Consider the following 12962-nt stretch of genomic DNA (forward strand, 5'->3'; position numbering starts at 1 on the left):
ATTCACACACTGGTGATGGCAGCTACATTGTAGCCACAGCCACCCTGGGGCGCACTGACAGAGGCGAGGCTGCCGGACACTGGCGCCACCGGGCCCTCTGACCACCACCAGGGTGGCTCATGATGTGCATTTAAAGAGGAAACTCAATATTTCTTTTCTATTTTTAGATCCCGTTAGATTTAGATCCCGAAAACAGATCCGGTGGAAAAGAGCAGAGCAACAAGACAAAGCATCCCTGGCTGCAGAGCCTTGAGCACAAACACAGACAGAGAGCCCTCCTGGACCCTCTGTTTATTGACTGAGGGTGCGTTGTTACCTGCTGCTCTCACCTGTAAGAGTGTAAGCGCGTGTTTATGACAGGACATCTAAAGCAGCGGGAACCAAAACGGATGAAGGACCGAGGACTGAACGTGCAGTGAGGAGTGCAAACACCATTCTCAGAGGTCAGCTGGCTGATACAGCTAACAAACATTTTATTATAAAATTAACTTCAAAAGAAACCCGGACATGTAGTTTAAGTCATTTTTGTTAAATACTGACACGACAAGCAGCCGTAATAGGATGGTTAATACACTAAAACCTAAACTATCATCGAACTATTTTTTCAAAATAATAAAGTCCGTTTATCTAAAAACAGGAAGCGTTGATCGGAGGACTGTTCAGCTAAAATAAATACACAAATAGTTCGATAGATAAATAAAATATTACCAGCAATAAAATGTAACAGAGGAAACAAAATCATAATAATACATCTGAGTAAAGTAAATCCACTCAGGAAACTAAATGAAGCTAAAATGTATTGAAAATAGAATAAAATAAAATATTATTTTTGCCGTTTTCTGGCGCTAAACGTCCTTATCTGCTTTTATTGTGAAGGACTCCGGAAGTTTTTTGATTACGTTAGCGGAAGACACGGGACCGTTTTCTCCGTAACACCAGGGCCGTTGTGCGGTAACCGAGCGGTGTTGAGACGTGAGTCGTGCCTCGGTACCTGGATGGACGCCCAGCGGTTCAGTTAGCTAAAGTTTAAGCGATGTTTTCGCTGATTTCCGCGGACACCGGGACGGGAAACGGTTGAGCGGGACGACGGTAACTCCGTGTTTCTTCATCATCACTGATTAATCGGGGTGTTTTGTTTAAAAGTGCCGACTTTAATGTAGCAACGGAGCGATCTGCACTGACAGGTAGACTTAAAAAGTTTGTGGCCGCCTGGTGTGGGCATGCGCAGTTTGCAATATGGGGTTGAATAAACGTGATTTATGAAACTGTGGCTGAGTTAGCTTGTTAGCATTCTGATAAGGGAGTTGTTCATATTTGCTCATCTGTGAAGTGTGGAGGAGCGGAGCTAATGGCTCGGACTGTAAAGTGGCAGCCTGCAGGTCCAAGTCCAGGCTGGGTTAAACTGTAAATTAGAGTCACAGCGTCACCTGTGACCTTTAGACTCACATACCTTTTATTCTTTGACTCTAACAGGGTTCAAAATAATCAGAGCTTCAGTTCCGCTAGTTTCAACTCCTGCCTCTTTATGCCAGTTTTCTTCTGATTGGCTGCCCCTCATAAACAGAACATTTAATCAGCAGGTGGGCGGGGCTTCTTCTGGAGCGCAAAGCCAAAACCAGCAAAAAGATCATTTTGATGCTCGGAAATATTTCACATTAATCAGTTATCACCTAGTTATCCGTCTGTGTGCTGTGTTTGATGTGAGCACGTAGCACTGGAACATAGATTTACAACAGGAAATGAGGTGGAGCAGATCAGCACGTACTGTATTCATACAGCATGCACACTCATTATTAGCTGTTTACTCACTGTGATAACCAGACCTCATCTCGAGCGTTTGTGTCTCCGTGCTCAGTTCAGGTGGAGTCACCAGCACAGACCTGATGTTGCAGCGGGTGGCGGTGGTCGGTGCCGGAGCAGCCGGACTCTGCGCGGCCAGGCACATCCTGTCCCGTTCAGGCCGCTTCGCTCCTCCGGTGGTGTTCGAGCTCTCTGAAAACGTAGGCGGCACCTGGTGTTACGACGAACGTGTTGGAAAGCTTGATAACGGGCTGCCGGTGCACAGCAGCATGTACAGAGACCTCAGGTAGGCTCACCTGTCTGCACACCATCGATGGGCTCGCTGCGAGGGCCGGCTCCACGTTTCACTAGAGCAGCTTTGCATAATTTATGTTGTAAAGTCATCCTTAACGCTTCAGTCCTGACTCGACTAAAGCCTAAAGTCACAGTTGTTTCTGGTCCTTTCCTGTGGGCTCGTTCTCTCTGCAGTCTCCTACATTGACATGAACATGAGAGAAAGGCTGAGCTGCAGTGAAGTTTCCTTTCTGTGCTCGCAGTTAATGTTTTCTGATATTCCGACAGGACCAACCTGCCCAAGGAGGTGATGATGTTCCCGGACTTCCCCTTTGAACCCCAGCTTAGCAGCTTCCTGCCCCATCAGGAGGTCCAGAGGTACCTGGAGAGGTACTGCCAGAGCCACGGCATCCGGCCTCACATCCGGGTGAGTCGCCCGGGATTCTTCTGAGTCAGATTTAAGCTGCTGGCTCTCATAACACAGTTTGTGATGTCATGTAGTGAAGGGTGCAGGTGGCTGCTTTGTGATACGTGTAGACTTTACGATTCAGTTAAAATCTTTATCGATGGCAGCATTTTGTATTTAATGCCCTTCGAGTGCAGAAAGGAAAATATCGACTCAGTAATGTTTTATTCCTTTCTTTGTTTTATTGTAGAGTCTTTACAGTATAAAGCGCCTGGAGGCAGCTGTTGTTTTAAATAACATTGATTGGATTGAAAATTGAAAAATGTCTGCATCTGTAAAAAGTAAGAGTGTGGAGTTTGTGGGAAAGACCACAGCCGTGACCATGGAGATGTTAACTCCGAGCCACAGTCTGAAGTGAGGCTCCAACCAGCTCGACTGCTTCTTGTATTTAACCAAGAGAGTAAAATCTGGTTCAACAGAGACCTGATCAGGATCACAGACGCACTCTGCAGTAGAAGATCTGAGGTTTCAAGTTTCCCAGCTGGATAAAAGCAGCTTTCGTTTGTTTGAACTTTCTGTTTTAACTCCTGGTACCAGAAACACGAGCGACAATCCTAACAGCTGTTCATAGGCAATAAAGATAATCAAGGCGATTACCCAGCATGCTTTGTACATGAAAATGTACCAGCGGTGTTGCTTCCTCAGGCTTAATGAAAGCTGTTCATAAAGCCTGGTGTGACACACCGAACTCAAACTCAAAACAAAGTTTTCATTTCCTTTTTCTTTATTCATCATCTCATTTATCTTCCCTCTGCAGGCACACGCTGTATTAAATAAACCATAAAACCCAAATAAAGATCCAGCAGTTACACAAACACTACGTCACAGCACTAAACACAAAGTCCATCCATCCAATAGTAGTCCTGACCTGGTTAATGTTACGTGGCTGGTTATTTTTCAGAATCCCTGAAAGAAACAAGTGTGATTGTGGTTTGTTGTCCTGAGTTTTTTAGTTCTGGTTTATGAAGCTGTGACAGTGATCTGATTGGCTGTAACAGGGTGTTAAACATAAGGAAACATCGCTGCATCCAGGAACAGCCTGATGCTTCGTCACTGATGGAGTTTCTAATATGACTAAACTGCTCTCTAGTATAAAGCCAACACCTGAGTACCTGCCACCGGTGTGGACCCCAGGATCATCAGAGACTTGGAGACGATTTCAGCTCCGTCAATAAAAATCTGCTCGCCTTGAATTTTCTAAGAGATCTGATTTGTCTCAAATATGATACAATACAAAAGTAAACCTCCCGCGGCGCCACTTTCCTCACTGTGACTCTTTTTGTCAGTTCAACACTGTCGTGGAAAGCGTGAAGCCCGTCAATGTGACGACAGAGGGCGAGGTGGAGGAGAGGACGGCGTGGGAAGTGACATCATCTGATTCTTCAGGTCATCAGAAAACTGAGATGTTTGACTCTGTCTTCGTCTGCTCGGGGTGAGATCACACACTGCGTTCTAATGACCAGCAGGGGGCGATGGCAAATAAAAGTAATAGTGCAGAAACATATGAATCTGGTTCTGTGACCAACACTTCGCCCATGAGTTGATGGTCTCAGACGTAGTTTAAAGTTTCATTAAATCAAAGGTTAAACTACAGCATCTCATTGGCTAATGAGCCGTAACACCTGGTCAGCGTGTGGCTGCGATTCAACATATTTGCATTCACTAATTATTCCAGAGTGCAACTTTAATACGATGTCTTTTTTTAAAAGTCTTTAAATGTTGACATTTACAAATAAAAGTGTGAATCTTGTGAAGTCTAAGATTTTGTGTTTTGGAGAAAGAAAAAGATTTTATCCAAAAGCAGAAAGTTACAAAGTGTGTATTAAAGCTCTTAATTTGAAGGTGAGCATTTTATTTTGAAATGACTCTGTAGGCTTTACTTCAGAATAAAAGCCTCTGCCCCCTGCTGCCACTTGAGGGTGCCAAAGCTCTGAGTTCACCTGCTTCAGCGGCTCTTATTATTTTGACTCTTATTCTCGTCTGTTTTAAAGGCACTACTCAGACCCTCACATCCCACTCATACCAGGCATCGAGAACTTTAAAGGTAAAACAAACATTTATGCCTTCATAACAAAAACAAAGCTTTTACAACAAGCAAGTATTTTAATGAAAAGTTCCTGATATGATAGAAATTAGTTTTTCTGAGGAGATTGAATGAATGCAGTGAACTGCTGATGACTTCATCAGGTTTATTCTTGTGTTTAAGCCTCAGTAACATCTGTAAACACTCAGTCGTGATTAGCATTAATCTGTGTCAGTTTAGTAAATCGAGGTTCGCTGGTGCTAGATTGGATCAGCGGAAGGACTGCGCTCAGAGCTCAGTCCTCTCCTTTCTGTCTGCTGCACACTGAAGGTGTGGACAGTTTTGCGAGTTCACAGCAGATCGTGACACTTCAAACTGAGCTGCATCGGTGTGAGCTTCAGGAATGTTCGTGTGGCTGGTTAGACACACCAGCATTGTTCTCATTTTGTGCTGAATCCCCACAAAGCGTACCTCCGGGTGTGTTCAGACACCTCCGGGAAACCTTCGTGTTTCAGTCAGTTGGTAAAATCAGAGGTTTCAGAGGCTTCTGGACACCAAAGAAGTTTGAATGAAAGCTCAACAGGCAGCTCAGCCAAGTCAGTCAGAGAGACTTTATTTATCTCCAAGGGGCAATTAAGATAGATACCCTGCCGACCGTATATACAATGCACAAACATCACATTGGGGAGACCGGTCAGGCTAGGTAGCTCTGGCCGGTCGACCCCACGAGCAGCCACCCGAACCGAAACCATGGAAAATGCACAACATGAGGAAAGACGAGGAGAAGAAAAGAACTCCTCCCAGACTGAGCTCCAACAGGGAGATCAGTTTGAGAACAGAAAAAAACACCTCAACACACGAATCAGCACATCTCACAACATAAAGACATAAGCTTCGAAGGCGTTTGGAGGGGGTGGAGGTGAGTGTAGGTCTGCATCAGTGTACATGCGTGTGTGTTCCGTGTTCAGCGGAGAGAAAGTGTCCCTTCACCCGGTTATGCAAAAGTCAGCAATCTTCGGTCGGCGCCGGTGACCTTGAATGAGGAGTCACAGCAGCTGTTTTGTTATCTAACGGAGAGTTGTGTTATTCCCGTCAGCTTTTGCCTTGAGCATCCAGCTGGCGCCAGGGGGGCCGCATCAGATGAAGATGGTAGTTGTTGTGGTTAGTGCGAACAAACTGCCTCCAGTTTTACAGCTGGTCTAACGTCCATCACTGGTCACCAGGTCTCTTAATTCTCGTTGTTCTTCTCCATACTGCGTTCAATAAACACAGTCTTGAGTATTCACAGCCCTGCCCATCGTCTATCATGTCGGCCAGCCTTGTGGGACAACTTTTACCCCGCCTACTCTGGAACAGCTGTCACCGCTGCACAGAGCATCCCTCCCAGTGATCCATTCTAGAACCAGTGTGCCTCTCTGTGTGCAGGGAAAGTGCTCCACAGTCACTCGTATCGATTCGCGGAGCCGTTTGCGGGTCAGTCGGTGATCGTTCTGGGAGCCAAAGCATCAGGTCTGGATATTTCCCTCGAGTTGGCCAATGTGGGTGCCCAGGTAACAACTAACATCTGCATGCAGATGTATTATTTTTATTATTATTATCTTTATTTCTTGCATATTTTAGTTGACCTACCAGAATGCCTGACGAGCTTGGCACCAGTGGGTTCCTCCTCTGATGGGAGGAAGGTGCCAGGTGATAGACAGAGGGTGCATGTTCCTACATTTGTATTAACTGTTTGACAAAGCCACAGGAAGCCTCTGGTTAGAGAGCAGGAGGAAGAGGAGCGAGAGCAAAGACGTATAATTGTGTCTTTAAAGAAGTTAACAGCAGGTTACGCTGCATAACTGCAGCCTGGGACGAGCAGCGAGTGCAGAAAGCGTGTGACGGAGCTTTAGACTCACGGCGTGTTTTTCTTTCTTCATCTCACAGGTGACTCTGAGTCACCGCCGCCCTCGGATCACCTTCCCTCTGCCTGATGGGATTCAACAGTCCAGCTCAGTAGAGGCCGTCGAGGACGACGGCAGAATTCGCTTCCAGGTGACTGACCTCAACTGTATTAATCCTCCACTGCAGGAAGTCCACCTGAGACAGTGGCTTGTGAAAGTATTCGGCCCCCCAGCTCAGTCAGATTAGATGGACAGCGTTTGTGAACAGCAGTTTTCAGATCTTGCCACAGATTCTGGATTGGATTTAGATCTGGACTTTGACTGGGCCAGTCTAACACATGGATATGTTTTGTTTTAAACCATCCCATTGGTGCCCTGGCTTTATGTTCAGGGTCGTTGTCCTGCTGGAAGGTGAAGCTCCGCCCCAGTCTCAAGTCTTTTGCAGACTCCAAGAGGTTTTCTTCCAAGACTGCCCTGTATTTGGCTCCATCCATCTTCCCATCAACTCTGACCAGCTTCCCTGTCCCTGCTGAAGAGAAGCCCCCCCAGAGCATGATGCTGCCACCACCATATCTGACAGTGGGGATGGTGTGTTCAGAGTGATGTGCAGTGTTAGTTTTCCACACATAGCGTTTTGCATTTTGGTCTCATCTGACCAGAGCAGCTTCTTCCACATGTTTGCTGTGTCCCCACATGGCTTGTGGCAAACTGCAAACGGGACTTCTTCTGGTTTTCTGTTAACAATGGCTTTCTTCTTGCCACTCTTCCATAAAGGCCAACTTTGTGCAGTGCACGACTAATAGTTGTCCTGTGGACAGATTCCCCCACCTGAGCTGTAGATCTCTGCAGCTCGTCCAGAGTCACCATGGGCCTCGTGGCTGCATTTCTGATCAGAGCTCTCCTTGTTCGGCCTGTGAGTTTAGGTGGACGGCCTTGTCTTGGTAGGTTTACAGTTGTGCCATACTCCTTCCATTTCTGAATGATGGCTTGAACAGTGCTCTGTGGGATGTTCAAGGCTTGGGAAATCTTTTTGTAGCCTAAGCCTGCTTTAAATGTCTCAATAACTTTATCCCTGACCTGTCTGCTGTGTTCTTTGGACTTCATGGTGTTGTTGCTCCCAATATTCTCTTAGACAACCTCTGAGGCCGTCACAGAGCAGCTGTATTTGTACTGACATTAGATTACACACAGGTGCACTCTATTTAGTCATTAGCACTCATCAGGCAATGTCTATGTGCAACTGACTGCACTCAGACCAAAGGGGCTGAATAATTACGCACACCCCACTTTGCAGTTATTTATTTGTAAAAGATGTTTGAATCATGTATGATTTTGGTTCCACTTCTCACGTGTGCACCACTTTGTGTTGGTCTTTCACCTGGAAGTCCAATAAAACTGATTCATGTTTGTGGCTGTAATGTGACAAAATGTGGGAAAGTTCAAGGGGGCCCAATACTTTTGCAAGCCACGGCATATAATAAAGTTCAAGCAGACGCCTCCTGTGATTGGTTGGTTGTATTTGACACTGTGATGGGTTCCAGGACGGCTCGGTGACGGAGGCGGATGTCCTGATGTTCTGCACCGGGTATAACTTCAGGTTTCCGTTCTTGGACGCAGCCCAGCTGGGTGTGGACATCCAGGACCAGATGATGTCACCTCTGTACCGCTTTCTGGTGCCACCCGCCTTCCCCTCGCTCTTTTTCATCGGCATCTGCAAGATCATCTGCCCCTTCCCCAACTTCAACTGCCAGGTGAGCGGCAGTGTACCGTCATACCCACTGTTCTCCACTGCAGCAGTCCCAGTGTCGACTTTCTAAGAAGCAGAGCGGACTTACTCTGGTTTGAATGCCGTTTGTTAGGTAGCTTCGGTTGTTAGGTTCGTTTGTCTTCTATCGCTGCAGGTCCAGTTCGCCCTGGCCGTGTTGGAGGGCTCGGTCACGTTACCCTCTCGAGTTCAGATGGAGGATGAGGTCCGGCGGGAGCTGCAGGAGAAGCTGGAGCGGGGAGTCCAGCATCGCCACCTGCTGATCTTGGACCAGGATCAGTGGGAGTACTGCAACACACTGGCTCGCACCGCTGGCTTCCCACTGCTGCCTACGGTCATACGCAGCCTGTATGAGGAGGTGTGGCGGCAGCGACAGATTCATCCCAAAAACTACCGGAAGCTCAATTACAGGCTGATCAGCGACTTTGAGTGGGAGCTGATCAATTAATCGGTGAAGGGCAGGTGTGCAAAGGAAGCTGAGTCTCTAGCGCCGCATCAGGCTGTACCTGAGAGGCCTGCTCCCTCTGCCCCTCTTCAAATTTACTACACTTGCTTAGATTGAGGACTTCCACCCTCATCCGTAATTATACTTTAATAAACTGATTAGCCAATGAAAACCTTTTATATTTAAACTCCCGCTGCAGCTAATAAAGGCTAATAAGTCATCAAACCAAAATACATCGACACTTCACTTAAAAGCAGCATCATTGAACAAGAAAAGTTTATAGGATGCACAAATCTCGGATGAGCCCCCAATTTAGCTCAGAACACAAAGAGTGGTCTCAAGAACCACCTTACAAATATTCCAATGCTTCAACTTTTGTGCTTACTGTGTGATAAATGTTCTCGCCTGCTAAAGCCGCTGTTGAAAACACACCTCAGAATTTTATTGGTCTAAAAGTCCAAAGTATTTAATACATATTGATTTGTGAAGGCTGCTTTTACTCCCTGTGAGTCCGTGATGTAAACTGGTGTGACTCCAGAGCTGTCACTAATATATGTGACTGGAGTTTATAACAATGGCACTTTGCTTTTAGTTTTAATTACTATTATAAAGGACAGTTAGTGCTCACAGTTGTCCTGTGAAGAAACAGACACAGGAAGGGCGGTGCTGATTATTTGCAGGTTATAGAGACCTCCAGCACTGATGCTGCTACAGAGATGAGACTGTGAGTCTGTGCAACGAGGTGTTGGCAGGTTTTAGATGACACAAATAGAAGCAAATCTGTGACACCGACAGGCAGAAAGCGAAGCACTGCAGTAGGTTTTACCTCACAGTCTGAAGGTGTGATTAGAGCGCAGAGCGCGGCAGGATCGCAGGCCCCGTTTCCTCTCAGGAGTCGATTCAGCTCATTTTAAATGAGCCAATCAAGCTGATTCTCAGGCCTTCAGAAATCATCTCACAGCATGAATCTAAATGTGTTTGCCCACAGCTGGCAGCAGGCAGAGTGAGCTCTACACAGTGACATTATCACTAACTGCACTTTATATGCTGAGATTTGGACGGTCACTGTGTTTTTAATGGGCTGATCCCTGCAGCGATATCCTATGGATCAGGGCTGACGGGAACTCTCAAAGTGTAATCAGATTACTGTGAAATCATGGTTCCAGCTCCACAGAGGACCAAGCTTTGTAGATTTAATCACCTTCTAGTGCCACCCTCTGCTGTGATTAGCAGAGCTGCCTCTAATAAACATTGTACACTCAAATCTACCTCAATCGTTACAATAAACGTTCATTATTTCAAGGACAAAGACTCGCTGTGGATGAGTCAGAGATTAATAAGCACTAATTATTAAATGCAGAGAGGTGTATAAACACATAGAGTGAAGAAGAAACACCCAGTGCATCATGGGAATCCCCGGCAGCCTACGTCTATTGCAGCATCACTAAGGGAGGATTCAGGGTCACCTGGTCCAGCCCTAACTATATGCTTTAGCAAAAAGGAAAGTTTGAAGCCTAATCTTGAAAGTAGAGATAGTGTCTGTCTCCTGAATCCAAACTGGAAGCTGGTTCCACAGAAGAGGGGCCTGAAAACTGAAGGCTCTGCCTCCCATTCTACTTTTAAATACTCTAGGAACAACAAGTAGGCCTGCAGAGCGAGAGCCAAGTGCTCTAATAGGGTGATATGGTACTACAAGGTCATTAAGATAAGATGGGGCCTGGACAATCACAGAGATTAGTCCGCTGTCAGAGGCCATAAGAGGATCATTTATAATCTTCACTGTTTCTGTTCTGTGATAAGCTTTAAGTTTTTCTTTGGTAATTTAGTTCAATGAGTTCCTTAATTTTCTGATTTTTTGTTGAAGATCTTGGGTGTAGTGAGAGAAGTTATGGAGGCACCACCCTCCTAATAAAATACCTTAATGTTGCATCAGCTCTTGTTTTTAGAGGGAAACTCACTATTTGTCGTCCATCTCGTCATTTTACTTGTTTGTTTTGGTTATTTTTAGTTTAGTAAGTAATAAAAGTGTTCACTGTGTAAAGCTTAGTTTATCTTGGTGGGAGTGAGATCCGTGTTTGTTTTGTGTTAGCTCACCACACATGCTGTAGTCGTGTTGCAGTTTTGTTTCCTTTCTAATCTTAAGGTTTCTTTCTGTCGTGTTTATACAGCACGGCTCCTGTAAATAAACTTAATGAGTCCACACAGACTGTTTTTTGTGTCTCCAGAATAACTGTCTGCAGTTGGTGTAATATTAATTCTGTCCACTACACAGATATGCTCTAAGTGCAACTCAGGAATGCTTGTCTGCCAGCATGTGTCGGAAAAAGAATCTAATTGTTAGCTCTGAGAAAGCCTGGACAATACAATGTCATTTCTGGTAAAGACGGCTCACTGTATTAGTCAAAAATACACACGTGTGTGTACAGGAACATCTGTGCCGAGTTTAACCTGGGAGTCCCGAGGTCAAAATGGGAGATGCCCCCAAGGGTGGTGGAGAATGACCGAGCTAAGATCCTGTGGGACTTCCAGATACAGACGGACAAAATGGTGGTGGCTAACCAACCGGACATAGTGGTGGTAGACAAACAGAAGAAGACGGCCGTAGTGATCGATGTAGCGGTTCCGAATGACAGCAATATCAGGAAGAAGGAACACGAGAAGCTGGAGAAATACCAAGGGCTCAGAGAAGAGCTCGAGAGGATGTGGAGGGTGAAGGTAACGGTGGTCCCCGTGGTAATCGGAGCACTAGGTGCGGTGACTCCCAAGCTAGGCGAGTGGCTCCAGCAGATCCCGGGAACAACATCGGAGATCTCTGTCCAGAAGAGCGCAGTCCTGGGAACAGCTAAGATACTGCGCAGGACCCTCAAGCTCCCAGGCCTCTGGAGAACTTAAAGACATGTTGAGGAGGTAATTTAGCCATTTAGATCAGCTGTGTTGGATCAAGGACACATCTGAACCCTGCAGGACACCGGCCCTCGAGGCCTGGAGTTGGACACCTGTGTGGTGTTAGTTTCTCATGCATGCACCTTAGAAGTAGGTGAAGTTGTGCCAAAGATTTCTGGTGCTATTTAATCTGTGTACAAAAAATAACGTCAGATGTGAGTTTTTCCCACTTTCTTCTGATTTTGGTGATGTGAAGATGTATTTGCAGCACGTTTGGAACATGAGTGAAAGATGAACACAGAGAGGGAAACCGCTGCCTCTGATTTAACCTTTGTTTCTCTGATGATAGTTTGAGGTTAACATTTGTTTAACAGTGAAAACACAATTGCTTGATTATGTCTGGGATGTTTTGGAGACGTGTTCCTGTGCAGTGACACCACTCAGCCACCAGTTTAGTATCCTGTCAGCTTCAGCTGGACTTTGTATGAAAGTTTCACCCAGAATCTAAAACTGTGTAATAAATAACAGTGATGACATGAAGGCTGCTTAGTATTAGTTATTGTATGATGTCAGCAGAAGCCCGGCTGATTTGTCTCTGAAAAAGCTGATTAAACATTTCTGAGCAAAGACAGATCCACAAACAAGGCCGCACAGAGAGCTGAGTTCAACAACCCACTTTAATCCAGACAAAGTCCCACAAACACATCAAAGAAATGAGGTGTGATATCACAGAGTGACCCAGGCTGGACAACAACATGACAGGAAGCTGCAGCCGTGCCTCTGAAGGAGATCCATCCAAACAGCCGGGCCGGCACGGCTGCAGTCAGCAGGTGCAAAAGTCGCAGCATAAAATCATAATGGTCACTTTAAAATGTTAATAACTCAGTGCTGAAAACACAGTGTGTTTCTAAACTGACTAAAACGGACACAGCAGTTTCTACTGATTGGTCAGGACTCCGTGTCCGTATGATCTGTATGCTTATTGTTTAAAATTCAACATATTTCACAGATATTTAACATGCAGCTTTAATCAAATTTGGCCTTCACTGGATTCATGTACAAATATTTTTCTTCTCTGCCTTTTTTCTGAGAGATTAAAGTACATAAAAAAGGATTCATATGTATTTTCAACATTGCAAACCCATCCATCTGTTTTTTTCTACTTATCCAAAGCAGCGCCGCTGTGGTCACAACCCTATCCCAGCTGTCAAAGGTGACATGCACCTGGGCAGGTGTAGCACAATGAGACAGCCAGGCATACATGTGTTTGGACTGTCGAAGGAAGGCGGAAGGAGAAAGGCGCGAGCCGCCCTCCCTTCAAGCTTTGACGATACAGCTGTGAATTGTTGAAATTCTTGATTTATTCGTTAAAAGCAAAAAATTGTCCCTCCCTCCTGTGTGAAGTGAAATGTTTCTGCTTTGTG

At 45.6% G+C, this 12962-nt stretch overlaps 1 protein-coding gene across 5 annotated transcripts; it reads left to right on the forward strand.

Moving 5' to 3' along the window:
- The first annotated feature begins 235 nt into the window (after nucleotides 1-235).
- Nucleotides 236-10855, forward strand: LOC146700905 (uncharacterized). 5 transcript variants are annotated; one of them, XM_085471212.1, is made up of 9 exons: nucleotides 236-443; nucleotides 1856-2086; nucleotides 2362-2500; nucleotides 3826-3971; nucleotides 4531-4583; nucleotides 5988-6112; nucleotides 6489-6596; nucleotides 7987-8196; nucleotides 8347-10855. In XM_085471212.1, exons 2-9 carry the CDS (start codon nucleotides 1884-1886, stop codon nucleotides 8656-8658), a joined length of 1296 nt encoding a protein of 431 aa, XP_085327338.1. In that variant the 5' UTR covers nucleotides 236-443; nucleotides 1856-1883; the 3' UTR covers nucleotides 8659-10855. The 5 variants fall into 5 exon arrangements, with proteins under 5 accessions (XP_085327338.1, XP_085327341.1, XP_085327336.1 ...); XM_085471215.1 differs by having other exon boundaries at nucleotides 1861-2086; XM_085471210.1 differs by lacking the exon at nucleotides 236-443 and adding an exon at nucleotides 883-1089.
- The last annotated feature ends 2107 nt before the right edge of the window (nucleotides 10856-12962 follow it).

The sequence above is a fragment of the Copadichromis virginalis genome, linkage group LG10, assembly GCF_057382275.1.
Source record: "Copadichromis virginalis isolate Kocher_CV1m ecotype Utaka linkage group LG10, C_Virginalis_male_GT1.1, whole genome shotgun sequence".
Classification (NCBI taxonomy): Eukaryota; Metazoa; Chordata; class Actinopteri; order Cichliformes; family Cichlidae; genus Copadichromis; species Copadichromis virginalis.